Genomic DNA, 22022 nt, shown 5'->3' on the forward strand with positions numbered 1-22022 from the left:
CACCTTCCCTTGCATTTCTTTTCATTAGATTCCTTGTTATTCTGGACCTTTTGTTCTTCCAGATGAATTTTGTTATTGTTTTTTCTAGCTCTATAAAATAATTTTTGGTAGTTTGATTGGTATGGCACTGAAAAAGTAAATTAATTTAGGTAGAATTGTCATTTTTATTATATTAGCTTGGCCTACCCATGAGCAACTGATATTTTTCCAGTTATTTAGATCTGACTTTATTTGTGTAAAAAGTGTTTGGTAATTGTGTTCATATAGCTCCTGGATTTGTTTCGGTAGGTAGACTCCTAAATATTTTAAAATGTCTACAGTAACTTTAAATGAAATTTCTCTATCTCTTGCTGTTGGACTTTGTTGGTAATATATAGAAATGCAGATGATTTATGTGGGTTTATTTTATATCCTGCAATTTTGCTAAATTTGTTTAGTATTTCAAATAATCTTTTACTTGATTCTCTAGGATTCTCTAAGTATACCATCATATCATCTGCAAAGAGTGATCGTTTTGTTTCTTCTTTGCCTATTCTAATTCCTTCAATTTCTTTTTCTTCTCTTATTGCTGAAGCTAACATTTTTAGTACAATATTGCATAACAGTGGTGATTATAGATATCCTTATTTTACCCGCGATCTTATTGGAAATGCTTCTAGCTTATCCCCGCTATGTATAATACTTGCTGATAGTTTTAGATAGATACTACCTATCATTTTAAGCAAGACTCCATTTATTTCTATGCTCTCTGGTATTTGTAATAGGAATGGGTGTTGTATTTTGTCAAATGCATTTTCTGTATCTATTGAGATAATCATATAATTTCTGGTAGTTTTGTTATTGATATGGTCAATTATGCTGATAGTTTTCCTAATATTGAACCAGCCCTGCATTCCTGGTCTAAATCCTACCTGGTCATAGTATATTATTCTTGAGAGATTAGTTGCTATAATCTGCTAATATTTTATTTAAAATTTGTACATCTATATTCATTAGGGAAATTGGTCTAAATTGGTTCTTTCTCTGTTTTGACTCTTCCTAGTTTAGGTATCAGTACCATATTTGTATCATAAAAATAATTTGGTAGGATTCCTTCTTCACCTATTTTTCTAAATAGTTTATGTAGTATTGGAATTAATTGTTCTTAAAATATTTGATAGAATTCACTTGTAAATCCATCTGGCCCTGGAGATATTTTCTTAGGGAGCTTGTTCAATTTCTTTTTCTGAAATGGGGTTAAGTATTTTATTTCCTTTTCCCTTAATCTGGGCAATTTATATGTTTGTAAATATTCATCCATTTCACTAAGGTTGTTAAATTTATTGGCATACAGTTGGGCAAAATAGCTCCTAATTATTGTTTTGATTTCCTCTTCATTGGTGGTGAATTCACTCTTTTTATTTTTGATGCTGGTAATTTAGTTTTCTTCTTTCTTTTTTTTTAAATTAAATTAACCAAAGGTTTATCTATTTTATTGGTATTTTTTTCATAAAACTAGCTCTTAGTTTTATTTATTAGTTCAATAGTTTTCTTCATTTCAATTTTATTAATCTCTCCTTTACTTTTCAGAATTTCTAATTTGGTGTTTAATTGAGGATTTTTAATTTGTTCTTTTTCTAGGATTTTTAGTTCCATGCCCAATTCATTGATCTCTTCTTTCTGTATTTTATTCATATAAACATTGAGAGATATAAAACCCCCTAAGAACCATTTTTGCTGCATCCCAAAAAGTTTTGGTATGTTGTCTCATTATTATCATTCTCTTGGATGAAGTTATTGATTGTTTCTATGATTTGTTTTTTGACCCACTCGTTCTTTAGGATTAGATTATTTAATTTCTTTCTTTCTTTTTTTTTAGGCAATTGGAGTTAAGTGACTTGCCCAGGATCACACAGCTAGTAAATGTCAAGTGTTTGGTCTGATGCCGGATTTGAACTCAGGTCCTCCTGACTTCAGGGCCGGTGCTCTATCCACTGTGCCTCCTAGTTGCCCCTAGATTATTTAATTTTTAATCATTTTTTAGTGTATCTTTCCATGGCCATTTATTGCATATAATTTTTATTGCATCATGATCTGAAAAGAGTGCATTTAATATTTCTGCTTTTCTGCATTGGATTGTGAGGTTTCTATGCCTCAGTGTGTGGTCAATTTTTGTGTAGGTCCATGTACCACAGTATATTATTTTCTATCCCCATTCAATTTTCTCTAGAGGTCAACCATATCTAACATTTCTAAAATTCTATTCATCTCTTTAACTTCTTTCTTATTTTGTGGTTTGATTTATCTAATTCTGAGAGGGAGAGGTTGAGGTCCCTCATGAGTATAGTTTTGTCATCTATTTCTTCCTGCAAATCTCTTAACTTCTCCTCTAAGAATTTGGATGCTATACTACTTGGTGCATATATGTTTTAGTACAGCATCCACTTCTTGCTACTTCCAAACTCTTCCCCATTCTAGACTATCTTACATATGGAGGTCAAATTTTACTTAAATACCTTATCTGCCTTCCCTGGTCATGAATTTATTGTGGCTCTTTGGTTTATCAAACTGAGTTCAAACTCCTTTTATTGGCTTTTGAATCCCTCCATAATCTGGTCCCACAATCCTACTCTTACTTTATTTCCCAATATTTACCAATACATTCCTTTACTCTCATAAGGCAGGTCCCTTCATTGTCCATTTCATTCACCATGCTTATTCCCACATGTATATTTCCTTCACTTGGAATGTCTTTGAGGCAACAGGTCATATAGTAGATAGAGCACTGGGCCTGAAGTCAGGAAGACTTAAGTTCAAATCCAGCCTCAGACACTTCCTAGCTATGTAGCCCTGGGCAAGTCACTTAACCTCTCTTTGCCTCAGTTTCCTCAATTACAAAATGAGATAATAACAGCACTTACCTTTCAGGGTTCCTGTGAGGATCAAATGAGATAATATTTATAAAAATGCTTAGCACAGTGCCTGTCATATAGTAGTTGCTACATAAATGCTTATTCCCTTCCCTCTTCCCTCTTCTGTTTCTCCCCTTCTGTCTTAAATCCTAAGTACTCCCTGAGACTCAATTTTTGTTCCACCTGTCTCTGAAGATTACTAATAAAGTGGGGTTGGCATCTTCCCTCTTCTTTGCTGAAGCCAGAAGGGACTGTAGAACTTCGAAAGACTTGAAAAGACTCACAAAGAAAGGCACACTTTGCCTCTCCTCAACTTTGCCCAGCCCCTCATGCAGGGCCAGAGCCTTGATCCTTATCAATGAGGAGAGAGTCCCATACCAATGGACTTTGAAACTTGGGTTACAAAAAGGCTACTTCAGCCTACTATGCCCACATCATTTCCCTACCAAGAATGCACACCTTCCCCCAGCCTACCTTTACTCATTCATCTAATAGGCCCCTTCCCAGGTATAGTTCAGCTCTCACCTTCACTATGATCCTTACTGAAGCCAATCTCTCTCTTCTCTGAATTTTTATAGCATTTACTGTCTGTCCCAGGCATTTTTAACTTACCCTTTAGAAGGCATGTAGTATAGCAGAAAGAGTGCTAGACCAGGAGTCAGGAAAGACGTGAGTTCAAATCCTAACCTCAACACTTATGAGCTTTGTGTAAAGCAAACTGATTAACATTTCTGATCTTTAATTTCCTCATCTGTACTGTAAAGACAGTACTTCTTGCACTTGTTATAACACAGGGTTGTGGGGAAAGTGCTTTGTAAACCCCACAGGGGCAGTATTGCAGAATGGCTAGAACATTGGACCTGGAGTCAGGAAAACCTAATTCTATTACCAATATTTACTAGCAAGGAAAGTCATTTCTTAAATTCTCTGAGCCTTAGTTTCCTAGGTTGTAAAAAGGGATAACAGTACCTATAGCACTTCCCTTATGGTAGGGATTCTCAAACCTTTTGGTCTCAGGCCCCTTTACACTCCTAAAAACTATCGACAACCCCCAAAGAGCTTTTCTTTTTGTGGGTTATATCTATTGATATTCGCCATATTGGGAATTAAAACGTCTTGGTATTATTTTAGAAAACAATTTTGACTTCATGGGCCCCCTGGAAGATTTTATGGAGTCTCAGGGGGCCCCAAGATCATACTATGAAAACCACTGCCTTAGCAATTAATTGTAAGTCTTCTATGAGATAATGTATGAAAAGTGCTTTACAAACTTTAAAGAGTAACACAAACGGCAATAACTATTTTATCTCAAAACATCCTAGAAATGTGAGATCTTATCACCACCTGGTATCCTTGGTTATCTTTTCATGCATTGCCTCTTCCTACTGATTTTATTTACCTTGTTATAGTTACTGCATACACTTTATCTTCTGGCTCTGTTTTCTTCCGTCTGTATTACTTCATGCAAGTCTCCCCCAATTTCCCTGAGTTTTTCATTTGTAATTCCTTACGGTGCAACAATAGTCCATTATATTCACATGTTAAATTTGTTCAACCATTAACCAGTGGTTGTTATTTTCTTTCCAGCTTTCCATTACTGCAAATAATGGTGCCATGACCTTTTTTCTTGGATCAATAACCCAGGGAAAACTTTTTATGCATTACTAAAATCATATCCCACATATACATATACACACACACATACACACACACACACACACACACATACACACACTATATATATATATATATATATGTATATATATATATATATATATAATCTCAAAGGCAGCAGGATTTTATACATATATATGGGAAATAGGGTAAAAGAAACATTATTTCAGTCATAATAAACTATAAGAAAGTACATAGACACATAGGAGACTTGGACAACTTTAGAGCTGGAGAGAGAGCTCTAGAAGTCTTCTCAAGTGAAGACGCAGCAAAGAGAGCTAGCAAAGATAAAAAGCTCTTTGTTCTAGAACATGTGTAATGGGAGAATCTGCCACTGGGACTCTAGTCCAAAAGCACACTCAAAGAGCTCTGCCTGTGGCCAGCCAGCCCTCATGTGAGTTTGATGAACCTATAATGGAGGGGCCTTGGCCCCAGTTCAGAGCACGGGCAGGTCTTCTGTGATTGTCTCCTGTCTGCTTCCTACCCAGAGCCTTTTTTAATTAGCTGCTGAGCCAGCCCTGACTATGCATACCAAAGGTGCCAACAGAGAAATCTTGTCTCTCTTCCCTGGTGGCAAATGAGGAAGAAGAATTGCAATGAACATCTGGTGAGGAGGTGAGAGAGGCACTTCTGCCCCCATCCTCTCTCAATATGTGGCCACGAAGATGTGAAACATCTATTTGGTTGCCTCCTTGCACTGGTTCTTTCTTGCTTTCAGGTGAATAAGTATTGAGATGGAGAGGATCAGGTTATATGACCTTGGGAACCTCAGAAGGTTGGAGGAGCCACCAAAGGTCCTGGGTTGGAAGTCCAGGGCAGCATCTGTTGACAGCTGCTGTAGCTGAATAATGGAGAAGCCAGCCACCAGAGCAGCCCCAAGAAACAAACTGCATGACCCAGGCTGGTAGGGAATCTACCCAGCAGCTGAGATATCGTGTCCTGCAGGCAAGGGAACAACTCTTCCATGAGCTGGACCACAGCCAGAAAGGCCTTCAGTGGGGTGAATGTTTCGTTGCAGCCATTTTTTAAAAGTTTGAGCGCATTCTCCCCAGGGACTGAAGTGGTTCCCCAGACCTCTCAAAGCTCACAAGGTCGCAGTCTAATCTACTCTTTCTCAATAATCCATTCACCTAAATGCAAGAAAGAACAAAGTCATAGACAAGAAAGGAGGTTCCATGTGTCCACAGCCACATGGCGATGGAGGATATGGCAAAGGGAGCTATGCACCAGCTTCTCTCACCAGAGGTGTATTGCTTCTGGGAAGAGAGATTGAGTTTCTCTGTTGGAGCCTTTTGTATGCACTGCCAGGCCTAGCTCAACCATCAATTAAAAAGGCTTTTATTGACTACACAGTAACTGGACAGGTGCATGTGCTCCAAAATGAGGGCAAGGTCCCTTCAGAAGCAGGTAGTTCTGCTTTCAAAAGCAAGATCACCAAACTGTCAACCTGGGTTGGCAGCAGGCATGCTCTGAGGACTGGATCCCTATTGGCCAGTCTCCCTTCCCCCTCCCCATTATGCATTTAAATCAAATCAGATAAAAAAAGACATTCAGTATGTATCTTGTTCAAGGCACCAAATTAGGTCATCTGTTAGATCTTAAATCACTTTTTTTTCTTTTTCTTTGGAACTCAGGACTATGGAAACTGAAGTCGTTACAAAATCTGGATCTGTCATCCAATGCCATATCACAGATTGACCTGACTGATTTTCAAAACTGCCTGCAGCTGGAGAAGCTTTATTTACAAAATAACAAGATATCCAAGATTCATCCAGATGCCTTCAAGGATCTCAACAAGCTTCAGGTTCTAAAAATCAGCTTTTGTCATACTAAATATATATGTCTACATATTTTTTAGGTAGTCAGTTTTTCAAACAGTCTCCATTTCAATGTCCTCACTATCCCATGATGCTAATCAATCATCTAGAAAAGTGAATGCATTTTTTGATCCCATAGAGCAAGAGTGGGGAGCCCTTGGCTGTGAGGCCACATGTGTCCTTCTAGGTCCTCAAGTGCAGCCCTTTGACTGAATCCAAACTTATAGTTCTGTGAAGTTACATTCTGTCATTTGTATTCAGTCAAAGGGCTGCATTTGAGGATCTAGAGGGCCACATGTGGCCTCCAGGCTGCAGATTCCTCACTCCTGCCATAGAGGAGTTGATGTAATCTTTCTTACCTAAAAAACACAGGCCAATTTCAGAGGAAGTATGATTACCTCAAAAAGTCTTCAAACTTAAGGCAATAGAAGCCCAGAAATATTCAACACATAATAAATATTGGGAGGAGAGACACCTTTGTGATCAATCCCTTCAGTTTCTGTTGCCACGGTAATAGCACAGCCTATGCCAGGCTATGTAACAAGCTTCCATTAGTGTTGGGCTTGGTTACCCAAAGTCATGGAGAACAGAAATAACACAAATGTCTGAAAGCTATGACTAATCCTTAAGCTTCAGTTTAACCATAAGTTTCAATCCTCCCAGTCCTGTAGCCCACATTTCCTGGGCCTGGGCACAGGTGGCAAAAAGACAGAGCTTAGTGTCTTGACCTTCCACTTCCCCAGCCACCCTCTGGTGATGGAGAGGTCAAAGACAATGGGAATGATTAAAGAGAGAGAGGAAATGCTTGCAATAAGGCAGATGTCAACCTGGGAAGAACAAAAACAAAACAAAAACCATTTACCTAAAGCTATAAAGATTCTGGAGAATGCAAACATGAAAGAACCTAGAACTTAAAAGAATCTGGAACTCAACCAACTGGGAATTAAGTCCTAATAATGTGGCCTTGGGCATGCCAGTCACTGGGACTCAGTTTTCTTATTTGTACAATTAGAATACTCATACTACCAACTTCACAAAGTTGTTGTAAAAGTTAAATTAGAAGGAAAACTTGAGGGCAGGCACTGATTCACTTTTGTATTTGTATCTCCAGCACCCACCATAATGGGTGCTTATTAAGGGCTTACTGATTGGTTGATCAAATGATACAATGAATCGAAAGCCTTTTATACATATATAGGTGGTAGTAGGTACTGGTATTGGAATGAATGTAATGGAATAAATGGATAATTATGGCCAGAAAAGCAAATCCCTACGTATAAGATAAAGAACTGGTCCAGGAAAATGTAGAAGAGGAAAGTGGGGTGTCATACTAGACCATTAAGCTGAATATTCTGATAAATGTGCTATTTAAAAAAAAAAAAAGGAAGCAAGCATGATCTTAGCATGTAGAAACAAGAGTTAAACATTCTTTTAAAATCATGAGGCTTTCTCCCTGCTACAAGAAATCCCATTGCAACAAACTCTCCAGAATTCTTAAAACAGAATGTTGTAGGATAGGCAGTATCATATGGACAAGGAAACCAGAACTGAACTCAGATTCTAGAAACTCGGGTTTTCTTCCTGGCTCTGCCATCCCATAGCTATAGGATTTGGGGCAAGTCCCTTAATTTGTGGGAACATCAGTTCCTCATCTATAAAATGAAGAATTACGACACACAAATGCTAAGGTCCTTTCTAGCCCTAATGAGCTTAGGTTCTTTCATTATTCAAAACAAGAGAGCCATGGGCCGTGGCTTAGAAATATTTGGTTAGGTGGGATTTTATAAGATTTCATAGAGTCATACATCCAGAGCTGGAATGGACAGTCAGAGGCTGCCCTTTCCAACCTCTTCCTTTTACAAGCCTGAGGCTGTAGGAGGTTATTTATATAAATTGCCCAAGGTCACAGAGAAGACAACAAGAGAAGATTTGAACCTAGGTTCTCTGATCCCAGAACCAATGTCCTTTCCACTGTATCGTTTGTCATAGTAGAGTTTCACTTCTATATTCAGTGTGAATCAGACCACATAAAAATATTCCATGAAAGATGCTACCCTGAAGCAACACCAGCTCTCAGGCCCATGTCAGCTGTGTTTTCACAGTCCCAGAAGCAGCAACAGAAAGCTTCTGGATTGAGGCTTAATGGTCACACCAACCCACGATTCAGTAACAAATATTTATCAAGCTGTCAATAAATATTAAAATATTTATACACAGTGCTGGTCACTGGTAATGCAAAGATGAAAAATAAGATGACCTTTGCCCAGGTCTAATGGGGGTGAGAGAGAGGGAAATGCATGCAGCTAGGTGGCACAGTGGATAGAGCCCTAGGCGGGGGTCAGGAAGACTCTTCTTCCCGAGTTCAAATCTGGCCTCAGACACTTACTAATTGTGTGACCCCGGGCACATTACTTAATCCTGTTTGCCTCAGTTTCCTCATCTATAAAATGAGCTGGAGAAGGAAATGGCAAACCACTCTAGTATCTTTGCCAAGAAAACCCCAAATGGGGTCACAAAGAGTCAGACACAACCGAGCTGTGTAATTATATGGTAGGAAAGTATTAGAAGTTAAACAGACTGGCCTAAGAGATTTGACAAGGGAGAAGGGAGGATGATGGAAGAATTGGTATCTGAGGTCAGCTTTGAGGAAAGAAGGATTTAAGTAAATAAAGATGCATTGTCTCTTCCCTCTGCCTGTACTAGGATAGGCCAGTATTTCAGGAACAGTTACAAATTTTTCCAAGACACACTCAAAGAAAATGGCCCTAGATTTAAGGCTGGAAGGGACCTTAGAGGTCATCTGCTCCCACACCCTCATTTTTCAGAGCAAGAAAAATGAGGCAGGTCACTGACTTGCCCAAGGTTTCACCGGTAGTAACAGAACTGGATTTTAATTCACTTATGTTCTATCATTCCAGATCTATCATTTTTTCCACTATGCTATGTGCCAACAGTGCTTCTCACTACCTCCAACCAAGGAATTGGAGGGTTACTTTTTTCCCACTTTGCACGACGGACCTTAGCCCATTTCTGCCTGCCCACGTCATACCTGGGTTCCTGAAGTGGTTTATCAATATATCATATGCTTAATAATTTTTTCAGCTACAAATTTTCCGTAGTATGAGAGATTTTGAGGGATAAACGAACCGACTGTCACAAAAGCCATTTACAGGCTATAGACACCAATGTTTGTTCGGTTAGTTGCCTGGTTTGGTTTTTCAGTTTCAAATTATTTCACCCTCAGGCCAATCAGCTACTTCTTAGTACTAGACCTGACGAAAACAGGTCCTTTCTGGCTGACCTCCAAACATAAACTCCAATTTCAAACTGAACATATACCCTCTTGAATCCTTTTCTCCCTCCCTCTCTTTCCTACTCTCCCTCCTCAAAACCATTTCAGCTTCTGACCACCACCTCCTCCAATCTGCCCTTTCTTCTATCAGCCACCCCTCTTCTCTTGCCCCTGAATCCTTATACCTGAATCCTCAGCTACTTCATTGTCTGCCTCCCTAGATTCGAGTACCAGAATCTCATCAACCAGCCTCATTCCCCAAGTATTTTCTGCCTAGCTCAGAGTCCACAATGGATTTCTAGATTCCTTTTTTTTTTTTGCTTTGACTAACTTCCACTAGCCTTTTTTTAGTGCTTCTAGCCATCTTCCTCTTTATTTAATTGTCTCTAATTGTACCTTTTAAGGTAGCATATTTGGTGCCATAGACAAATAATTTGACGAAATGAATAATGTGCCTGCCTTAGAGTCTAAAAGACAGATTCAAGCTCTACCCCAGACATATACTGATTGTCTGATTACCGGCAATGCCCTTAGGCAAGTCTCTAAGCCTGTAAGTGAAGATAAGTTGCCAATATAAATTAGTGGAAGAAGTTTCTACACTGGGAGCTCCTCACAGCAAAGGAATCATAGGTCCAGACAAAATTTCTTCATTCATACTTCCTCCCTATCCATGGGAAGAGCTGGTTAGGAGGCATTTTACTCCATGAAATCAAAATTTTTAATAGTCAACAAATAATAAGCACAGTAGGATCTTGTTGTCTTCCCTTCACCTTCCAGACAACAGCACAACTATAAAAATGTAGTCTGCTGTAGAATATAATTTGGAAAAGCTTGTTTGTTCCCTTCTAACACTTTCTCCAAAGACATCCGTGATGGAGATATAGTCTCACATATAGCAGTAGAAAAGTAGGCATAACTGTCTACAGTTATTAATTAATGTTCTTTTTTGTTTATTTGTTTTTTGCTAGGCAATGGGGTTAAGTGACTTGCCCAGGGTCACACAGCTAGTAAGTGTCAAGTGTCTGAGGCCAGATTTGAACTCAGGTCCTCCTGACTCCAGGGCCAGTGCTGTATGCACTGTGCCACCTAGCTGCCCCTATTAATATGCTCTTGATCATCTTTTTTGTAATAATAAGATTCATTATTTTTTCCAACCATTATTATCCTCCCCTAAGGGTTTCACATTTAAAGTACCAACAGCTAAATTAATGTTTATAAGGGGCAGCTAGGTGGCACAGTGGATAGAGCTCTGGCCTTGAAGTCAGGAGGACCCAAGTTCAAATCCAGCCTCAGACAATTGACACTTATTAGCTGTGTGACCCTGGGCAAGTCATTCAACCCTGACTGCCTCAGCAAACAGTAATTAATTAATTAATGTTTATAGGTGATCTAAAAACTGTGTAATTTCTGGCCCATTTCCCATCACTCGTCTTCTCACTATAGAAGGAGTAGGAAGGGTGCCACACAAAATTGAGTATCACTTTTTTTTTTCACGAGTTGTCGTAGCCAAAGAATTCAGCATCAAGGGGCCAGATGATTTACTAAGCTAGTCTTCAGAAAGCAAATTCAATCCACTGGAGACAATATACTTGAAGCCCTCCAAGCATGGTAGAATGTACCAGGCCATTATCATAGCCTTTGAGAACCTAGGCTCACCTTCATGCCAAAGTGAGGCATCAGAGTAGGATTTTATGGAGGTTGTAAACTTCATGTACTATAGAAATGTTAGCCATTGGATTTCTGGCCAAGATGGCTGAATAAATGGGAGGTGTACTATCCACCTCTCACATGTGTACTCTAGCAGAACCTTAAAGTTGGCACTAGATTGAGTAATGATCAATAATTTCGATAAGAAACAATAATTAGGTACTACTTCCACCCCAGAATTACATAAAACATCAGCCAAAAGCCTGGCAAATAGGAAAAAGGACTGCCAGTAAAGATAACAGCAGTACAAGGCAGACCCAGAGTGACCAGAGAGGGACCAGGGACACGTGTAGTTTGCAAAGCATTGTGTCCAGAGGCATCAAGAATGGACAGCTCAGTTAGGGAAGCCCCAGGGAGACCTCGAAAGTACCAAGGAACGCCATCAGGAAGCAACAGTGACCAGGTATGTGTCATAACTCTCAGATCGGGACACTCTAGGCCTGGAGGCTCTAAGGCCCTTAGAACTCTGTCCCGAGATGCCAAAGGAGCTGAAGATCCAGTACTTTGAACTTCAAAGAACAGGGGGAACTAAACCCAGTAGGTAGAGGTTAGCAAAGAAACCCAAGTGACTCTGTTCAAGACCGAGCAGGGCTATCCCGTGCACAAGTGGAACCTGGACCTGGAAAAAAATATCAGAAACTAAAGATGGAGAGATGAGTAAATCAATGAAAATACCTACAAGTATTTTTAAATTGTGAAATCTCTAAAGGTTCCCACAAAGTAAGAGAGTGATTTTGTAACAACTAGAAGCATAGATTCAAAGGAGAAAATGAATATTCCATGAAGACTACATGAATATCTCAAAGGAATTAAACAAAAGATAAAAAACGAAATAAAATCCTTTCAGGAAATAATTGGAAGGAGGATAAGTGGCTTAGAAGAGAAATTAGTAAATCTTACTCAAGTAACAGTCTCCTTGAAAACTAGAATAGTATAAGCAGAAATCAATAACTCTATAAAACTGCAAGAAATATTGAATAAAACCAAAAGATTGAAAAATGGAAGAAAATACAAGCTATCTTCTATTAAAAAAAAATAACCTAGGGAGGAAAAAGCAGAAGAGAGAGAATTTAAAAACCTATGGACACCCTGAAAACTTTTTTTTAAAAGCCCTACAACTATTTTTCAAGAAATCATAAATAAAAGCTGCCCAGTGCAGTAAAACCAGAGAACAAAGTGGAGGTAGAAAGAATCTACCAATAACCTCCTGAAAGAAATCACAAAAGGAAAAGGCCCAGCAAAAATCCAGAGCTATACATATACATACACACACACACACACATACACACACACACACACACACACACACACACACACACACACACACACACACACATTGCAGTCATCTAGAAAGAAGTTCAAGTACTTTGGGAACACAGTCAGAATAACACCATACCTTATACTACAAACGAAAGGAGGTCTTGGCATATAATATTCCAATAGGCAAAAGAATGAGTTACAACCAAAAATAGCTTACCCTGAAAAATTAAGTATAATCCTGAGGGTGAAAAAAATAGATTTTCAATGGAGCAGAGGAATTTAAAACATTTCTGATGAAAAGGTCAGAGCTGAGAGGCAACTTTGAAATCCAAACACAAGAATCGAGAGAAACCTAGAAAGGTAAATTTATCTGAGCACTTGGAAGAGACTATATGGTGAGGTAATGCAAACATTGTGATAAGGAAAAAGAAAATAAATGTCCCTTCAGATTCGGAAGGTCTTCAAAGGGTATTGAGGAAGTTAAGTAGGAAAAACAAAGGACCTGGGGGTGGAATGGTTCTGTTCTGAGGATCTGAAGAGGAGAAAAGAAAGGCAGAATGTAAGGAATACATTAGTGCAGAATAAAGATGGAAGGGGATAAAATGTGGCATTTCTCACAATTGGAATGTATGAAAAGAAGAGTAAATAAATATGGAAGAAGAGTTGGGGAGAGTTGACATTAGATAAATATTACTCTTTAATTAATTAATGAAATCAACTTTAGATAAACAGAAAAGCAGAGTCAAAACCATATATATACACAGTTTGTTGCAGAAGTACATCAAACTTGACTGGGAAACAAGTGACAATAAGGAGCAGGATGAGGTTTAAGAGGAAGGACAATATCAGAGAAGGAATCACTGAAAACAAACTTCCTGATGCTGAAGAAGGTAGTTAAAAAGGCAAAAAGAAAAGAAAAAAAAACCTAGAATTTAAATAGGTGCCATAGGTTGCCTCCTAGACAACGGGGAAATGGTTGAACAGAAGACTTACGTAGAAGAGAAATTACAACTAATGTGTCCCACAGGGACAGAACAAGAAGAAAAGAGGTAGAGACTGAACTCAAGCAGGCCTTGGCTCGACGTGAAGAAATACCTTCAAAATCAAAGCAATCTAAAAGTGGAATGTGTTGCCTCCGAGAGCAGGGCTTTCCACTTCATTAAGGGCTTTAGCTGGAAACAGGTTGACCTCTTGGAGGTATATTCTTAGAGCTTAACACGGCATGTAGCATATAGTGGGTGCTTAATAAGTGCTCATTCACTCACTGACTTGAGTCAGTAGTGTTTTGCAGTACCTCTTATTCAGTGACAGGAATTCCTTTCATGGTTAAATCACTTCAAAATTATTAACAAAGATTTTATTGGAAAAATATTTCCAAGGCACAGAAATGCAGCTTATTTCTATTTGTATAACTTATAGAGGCTCTTAAAGGTACAGTTTTCATTGTTGTCTTTATTTTTTTAAAATAAATGTCCTTCACCAATTGTTCCTTCCTTTTCTGCCTTTTCAAGCAGATTGTGAATCTTAGCACTAATGCTATGACCACCATTCTACCCATGATGTTCATTGCCTTAACTCTGCCACATCTGGACGCTGACCTATCAAACAACCAATGGCAATGTGACTGTAACACATCTGTCTTCCAAAATTTCATTTCTGAATCCTGGAGGAAAAAGTGGAATAGCATTTGCAGTGAGTCCATCAGTGCGCCTGGACTATCTTTCCTCTCTCTGGAATGGCTCGATTTGAACTGTAAAATGCATATGGAAGATCTGATCTCTTTTAAAAAAGTTGCAATCCCCCATGGAGCAACAACCCTCCTAGACTGTGACTCTGATCAACCTTGGGGTAGGTTATGGATATTTGTCTGCTTCTTCCAATTCACTTGGGGTTGGCTATAGGATGTGCAAAAACACTTTGTCCAAGCAGTCACATAAAGAATCTCTTTAGGGCAGCTAGGTGGCACAGTGGATAGAGCACCAGCCCTGAAGTCAGGAGTACCTGAGTTCAAATCTGGCCTCAGACACATAACACTCACTAGCTGTGTGACTCTGGGCAAGTCACTTAACCCCAATTGCCTCACTAAATAAATAAATAGGGGGGAAAAAAAAGAATCTCTTTACATGAAGAAACCAGAAAGTGAGAGTTTCAAAGGTCATTTGACATTCATTCAGCAATTGTTTCATAAGGACCCATAATGGGTTGTGCTTGAGAGGCATTGGGCATAGTGGAGAGGGGGTTGGCTTTGGAGTAAAAGAAAAAAACAAAAACAAACCTGAGCTCAGGGTGTACCTCTGATGCATGATTACAGCCAAGTCACTTACCTTCGCAGTGGCCTGGACGGCCCTCTAAGATGGGGTTCCAGTTGAGGAGCTAGTAGGGCAAAGCAAGTTTCCATGCCAAGAGGCCCCCACAATGATGAAATGACAGGTCCAGCCCGTTTTTAGTGCATAATGCTCTATGCTAGGCACTGGAGGAGATGCAAAGATAAGTAATATAGCTCAAGACCTCAAAGAACACCACTCAGTAAGAGGGAATATGGGATGTGTACCCAGATTAATATTATATGAATTAGAATATTGTAAGTATATAGGAGGAGCACACTCTGCTAAGAAATCAGATGAGAGAAAAGCTTTTTTTGTGGGAAGAAAAAATAACAGGACAGCTTCATCTCACTTTCCAGCATGATTAATTGAAGAGAGTCTGTTATTTTAAAATGTTTACTGTGATGTTTGGTTCAAATCAACAAACTTGGTAGGCACTAGGGTTTTTTATAAAGATGAAAAAAGGGTCTAGTCCTTGCCTTCAAGGAGTTTGTGTCTTCCTGGGAGGATGGGACAACAGGGAAGTACATATGAGAATGTGTAAGGGAGGTATATAGAAGTAGAATGCAAGGTAGAGTATGATGGGCCAAAGAAGAGAGCCAGAAAAAGGGCTCTGGGGAAATTGGGGAAAAGGAGAAAGCTCTCACCTGAAGGGATGAGGGAAGGTTTCACGGAGAAAGTAGCACCTGAATCAAATCATGGAGTAAAGGAAGGCTTGAAAAGCACATGTTTTGATGAAGAAAGTGGCTTCGTTTCATGTATTTGTTACTTTTTTTGCAAATGAGTACGCATAACTGAGGGCCTGTTCACTGGGAATTCATTTTACATTAAAAGCTTCCAGATGAAAACAAAAAAAGAAGCCAGATTTTACTCTAAGGACTGCCTTTTGTGCCATCCAGAAGTGTTGTAACTTCCAGTGACTTTAGGAAAGAAAGCGGTAGAAGTTTGCTCACTACCAATTAATTAATCAACAAGTTTTTATTGAGCACCTACTATGTGCCAGGCACTGTATGTGGAGCAGGGGATACAAGTACAAAGAATGAAATAATCCCTTTCTTACAATGAGTTTGTATTCAAATGGAGGAGGCAGTACATATGAAAATACATGCCACATAAATATGAAATTAATAAATATATGCACGCAAAGGAGTTCAAAGTATTTGGGAAGGAAAGCAGTAACAGTGGGGGAACAAGGATGTGGAATCATTAGCCTGGTGCTGCCACTCTCTGGGGCAGTGCGTCAGAGCTTCCTCCTCCTAGACGAAGACATGGCTCATGTAAGAGGGCCAGTGTTTGAGACTGTGGTCTGGGCCCAAGGGAGGGACTGCAGATTCTCTGAGAGGTAACACCACCCCTTTGAGGCAGAAGCACCACTTGGAAGCACAAGAGAACCTCTATTCTGACTTTTCTGACTGACAAGGGTGAATGGATGTCCTAGCCCCAGCCTGGCTCGGGCACTGGTTTTGGAGGTTTTCTCCTCTTTAACCCCATTGCCCTGGAGCCTAGTGTTACTCTGCCCCAGCTCACTGTAACAACCCAGAGCTTGGGTGGGATGAGGCAAATATTACCGTGGTGTTCTTCACGCGAAAATAATGCTCACTGCAAAGGTCACCAGCATCTCCTTCCCCCCAACACACACACCCCATGATGCTACTATGCACACCTACAGGCCAGAGCCTAGGACTAAAATTGCAAGATAAGCATGAGTAGATTACTTTAGAAAGTTATTTTGAATGAAGTCCCATTTCAATGTCTGTCTCATTCTTGGGTTTTTTTCCCCAGTTTTAGGGGACAATGAAACATACTGGTGGACCCCCTACAACAGAATGTCTGAGAATACCCAGATTCCTCATATTAGTCTAAATCAAATGAAAAAATTAGTGATAAACAAGGCAGAGAGACCCCTAGAAGGATTGTATGTTTGCTTTTCCACTTCTGGAAGGAAGAAACACGTGATTTATGAGATCTCTGTGAAGCAGGAACGTTCTCCAAAGTGGGTGAGAAAGGCCAGGGAGATTCTCTCTTCTACCAGAGAAAAAGAGACAACACCGCAGGACCTCACTTTGGCAGTCTGTCTGTCCGTGATCATCACTTTCCTGTGTGCTTTTTGTCTTGGTGCTTTCGCAAGACCTTACATCGATCGTCTATGGCAACAAAGATGCCAGACCAAAAGTTCCGTTTCAGAAAATGCCTATTCTAATGAAGGGTTCTATGATGATGTAGGGATTACAGGAAACCCAAAACCCCTACCTGAGAGTCGCCATCAAGATGCGTGTAGTATGAGTATCTATGAAACTACAGAATCTCCAGACCTGTACTCTGACATTGATGTGGGAACACCCAGAGCAAACAAAGTGTGGAAAGACCAGGAGCAGAGAAGGAGCAGAGCTGTCCCAGCAGATAGGAAGAGAAATGAAAACATACTCCCAAAAAACCATGATGCCTGTTCAATTGGCTCAGAAGACATGAATGTGGTCTACAGTGATGTAATTTCAGTAAAGAGGGAGCATATTGATGGGAAAGACATTCTCAGAGAATTAGCAAAGGACAATTCTTTCCATGAGGATTCAAGGAGAGCCTCTTCTATAGACAAAAGCTTACAAAAAGACGTTGGTTCATTCCAAAGTCATTCTCCTGAGTTAGACCTGACATACTCAAGGGAAATGATATTTCCTTCTCCTCAAATGTCAATGTGCCCCAAAGCCCAGAGCTTTAGAGAAAGTGTAGAAATAGATGAAGTTGCACACTTGCCCTCAGAAGTTAGAGGGGCTCAGAAGGAGTTTCCTAAGGAAATGCAACTGAGTTCTCACTTGCATCCTCCAAACATTCAACAACAAACACTCAGTAGGAGCAATTCTGGATCACAATATGAAGTGAATGAGAATGGGACTGTACTCAGTGATGACCCAAGAGATTTTAATCACCCCAGCCTGCTTCCCAATTGGGAAAATGTCTTAGATGTTGATCATCCTCAACACAATCTAACACCAAGTTCCTTTTCTGATCATCAAAACACAAAAAATATCAACAATGAAGACATACTCACAGATAACAGCTATGAATCAGATGAAGGGTCATTGTTTACTTTAAGCTCCACTGATTCAGAGTATGACTGGAAAAATATTCAAGAACAGCCACATAGTGAGAGAGATCAGGTAGCCACATGGCCATCAATGGAGGAGAACTGTATAATTAAGGGTTCATCCAATAGAATGGACAATATCCAATCAGAAAGTCCTGAGGACAATGCTAGTATTCAAAAGACTTTAGAGAAATGTGAGACTGAAAAAAAAGAACATTCTGAAAACATTATTTCTAGACCAGATATTAATTTGTCTGAGACAGATTTACCAACTTATCAGATGAGTAGTAGCAGTAAAACTAGAACACAAGAATACTCACCCAGCTCGTTGGCCAGCAGTCCTGTAAGTGTTGAAATTCCTGGCACGTTCATCTATGATCATGTTTTGACTCGTGGTCCTGAGCCATCAGAATGGCATCATTCATGGGAAAAACAAGAACGAGTCCCCATTGCGAATTTTTCACCCCAACAAACCCCATTCGGGTATCCTGGAATCCCATCAGATAGTGAGAACAGTGATTTCAAAGAAATGGATACACAGATTCATGAATACGATACCCACATGCAGATAGCAGACACTATTAGAAAGGAAACTCTTCCTGAGATCAACCCAGAGGAAAAAATGAAAAGTTCACAACAGAGTTTTGAAGGTAATGACATAGAATTAAATGTAATTGACTCTATTGACCGGAAAAAAGACCTTCTATTTCCCTCGATGGACTCTGGTTCCACATGGATTACAATCCAAGCACAGTCCCCACAATCTGTTGCCTCCAGTGATGAACATTCTTTTCAGTCAGAAAGACAGGAGGAACATTTTGAAGCCTACACCAAGAAACAGGTACCACTGCAGCAGCAAAAGCTTACTAATAAAGATAAGACCAGTTTACTAAGAATACAAAAGGACTTTAGTGATAATCATTGGGGCCAATATTCAGAAGAAGATATGTTGGAATTAGATAAAAACTATCCTAACTTTTGTACAAATGAACCACAGCTCCAGCGTCTCATAGATCCCTCAGTTGGTAGTGATGGAAATAGTGACCCACAAAATGATAATAAAAGAGAAGAAGGAAATTAGCATTTTTAAAAGTATATTGTCAAGGGGCAGCTAGGTGGCACAATGGATAGAGCGCCAGCCCTAGAATCAGGAGGAAATCTGGCCTCAGACACACTTACTTAATGGCTGTGTGACTTTGTGCAAGTCACTTAACCCCAATTGCTCACCAAAAAAAAAAAAGGTGTACTGTGGAATCTTTAAATGAAAAGACTCAAACTATTTCAGAGAATTTGCCATGTACCAAAGATGGACGCAATCTCAGGAGAGCAGACCATGAAGCTTTCTATGGAAAATAAGAATGTAAATGAGAATTCCATAGATAGGTGATTTATATTGTGTTAAAAGAGGGCCGTTTTGTTAGATACACTGTACATATTTCGTCAATTAAGAAGAAAGGCTTTTTATGAAAGAAAAATGCTACTTACTCTGGTAGTATCAAGAAGAGTAGGAAAACCATGTCAGAAATACATAATGTGATTCATAATATACAGTACAGAGAACACCAAAGCTCTGAAGTCAGGGACATAAGTTCTTATCTGGCCTCTTAGTGCTTACTACCTATATGACCCTGGACAAATTAGTTAACCTTTCTGGGCCTTGGTTTCCCCATTTGTAAAATGAAGGGATTATCACTAGAAGTCCTTCTCTGAGGTCCGTTCCAGATTGTGAGATGGTTAAACGGTTCTGTAATATAATTTGACTCTCCAAGTCTAAAATCTTGAATAGTCAATGTTAGTTTAATCAACTCTTACATAACAATATTTACTAGCTAATACCACAGAATAACTTTTTTGTTTTTTAAATATTAATAAATAAAAATGTAAAATAATTGTACACATAGTTTAAAATATCTCTTCTTTCAATTCTTAGTTCACATTTCACAAGTACTATGAAACACCATATTTACAATTTGTAGTTTCCCAATATTTGTGACTTTGTGGGGGGTAGGGGGGAGGGTATAGCATCAACTTTCCTGACTTCTGAAAAAAACATGATCATTTACATCTCCTTTTCCCTCCCACCCTTTTCCCCCAGCCACTACCATCACATTTAAGTCTGGCCCTCCAGATGTTATTCTGCCAAAGGAGCCTGTCCTCAGACTAATGTTGAGACATCAGGGGGGAAATACTTGGTAGCAGTGGCTTTAGGAATAAGGGCCAACATCAGAGAAACAAAGACAGTATATCCTTCTTCTGCCAAGTTTGGGACCAAACCCTAAAAGGAGAAAGCAGGGAAAATGTAAATTGTGGAAGGGGGGGTAGTTTCTGGCTAGTCACCCAGTCTGACTTTCACTCAGGGCCAATACTTCATATAGACAGAGAAGGTGCCCACTCATAAAAGGTAACAAGCTTACACTTGTGTCCGAATGTCTCCTCTACCAGCATGTTACAGTGCTAATCTTTGCTCTATCTGGCTTGAAGTGCTTACCCTTAGAGTCATTCATTCCTTTGAGTGAGGCAAAAAATGTAGGGACTACTGTTTTAAAATTCTCTCTCCTGGATCTTTTTTCAGGTGAGTTGTTTTTCCAATGATATATTTCACATTATCTTCTATTTTTTCATTCTTTTGGTTTTGTTTGATTGTTTATTGATTTCTCATAAAGTCATTAGCTTCCATTTGCTCCATTCTAATTTTTAGGAAGTATTTTCTTCAGTGAGCTTTTGGACCTCCTTTTCCATTTGGCCAGTTCTGCTTTTTAAGGTATTCTCCTCATTGGTTTTTTGGACCTCTTTGCCCATTTGGCCTAGTCTATTTTTAATGTGTTATTGTCTTCAGTATTTTTTTGTGGCTCCTTTACCAAGCTGTTGACTCGTTTTTTCATGATTTTCTTGCATCACTGTCATTTCAATTGCCAATTTTTCCTCTACCTCTTTTACTTGATTTTCAAAATCCTTTTTGAGCTCTTCCATGGCCTGAGATCAATTCACATTTTTCTTGGAGGCTTTGGATGTAAGAGCTTTGACTTTGTTGTCTTTTTCTGAATGTATGTTTTGATCTTCCTTGTCATGATAGTACTTTTGCATGGTGGGTTTTTTTTTCTGTTGTTTTCTCATTTTCCCAGCCTATTAGTTGACTCTTTATCAAAGTAGGGCTCTGCTTCCAGGGTGGAAGGTGCAGTGTCCCAAGTTTCAGGGGTTTTGTGCAGCTATTTTCAGAGATACTTCTAGGGACCTGCAAGTTTTTAGTTCTTCAAAGGTGCTATGATCAAGGGCAAGGTGTTTACTCTTTTCCTGGCCTGTGCTCTGGTCTATGAGTGACCACAAGCACTCTTTTCTGCCCTAGAACTGTGACAAGGGTTCCTGCTCCACTGTGGCCACCAGCTCTGGTGTGCTAATGCTCCTCCTTGCCCTGGAGCTGCCACCCAGGACTGTGACCCACCCGAGTATAGGCAAAGCAACAGAGTACTGCTTCAATATTAGCAAAAAGGCCCCTGTAATCTCCTTCTGACCAGTTATTTGACCTCCTTACCGTCTGTGGGCTGAGACCTCTGGAAACTGCCGCTGCTGCCAGTGACTCAGTTGGCCCAAGGCCTGCTCCAAGTTTGCCAGGGCCTGGTCTGTGCTGGTGCAGCTTGTGTTGGACTGTGCTCCTCTCTCATCCTGGTGCAGCAGACCTAACCTGCCAACCTCCCAAGTTGTCTTGGGCTAGAAATTTGTTTCATTCCACCTTTTTGTGGGTTCTGCTGCTCTAGAATTTGTTTAGAGTCATTTTTAAAGGTATTTGGAGGGGTTTGGGAGAGAGTTCAGGCAAGTGCCATGCAGGGACTGCTGTTAAAATATATAGGCCAAGGAGGTGTCAGACAACATTCTTTCACTAATGCATTCCCATAGATCAATTTATAAATTAAGTTGGTAATTTTGAAAGTGGGTACATGCACAACGGGGCATACTAAAGATCATAGGAGTATAGGATTC

The 22022-nt window shown here is 39.6% G+C and overlaps 1 protein-coding gene across 1 annotated transcript in view; it reads left to right on the top strand.

The window, feature by feature from the left end:
• Positions 1 to 19941, top strand: part of LRRC66 (leucine rich repeat containing 66) — a 31843-nt gene extending 11902 nt beyond the window's left edge. The window contains exons 3-5 of the mRNA XM_020990245.2: positions 6200 to 6369; positions 14156 to 14489; positions 16748 to 19941. Coding sequence (XP_020845904.1) covers positions 6200 to 6369; positions 14156 to 14489; positions 16748 to 19128 — 2885 coding nt within the window. The 3' untranslated portion in view covers positions 19129 to 19941. The remainder of the gene's footprint in view (positions 1 to 6199; positions 6370 to 14155; positions 14490 to 16747) is intronic.
• The last annotated feature ends 2081 nt before the right edge of the window (positions 19942 to 22022 follow it).

Source organism: Phascolarctos cinereus, unplaced genomic scaffold (genome assembly GCF_003287225.1).
Source record: "Phascolarctos cinereus isolate Bilbo 61053 unplaced genomic scaffold, phaCin_HiC Scaffold_9;HRSCAF=440, whole genome shotgun sequence".
NCBI classification, from domain to species: domain Eukaryota; kingdom Metazoa; phylum Chordata; class Mammalia; order Diprotodontia; family Phascolarctidae; genus Phascolarctos; species Phascolarctos cinereus.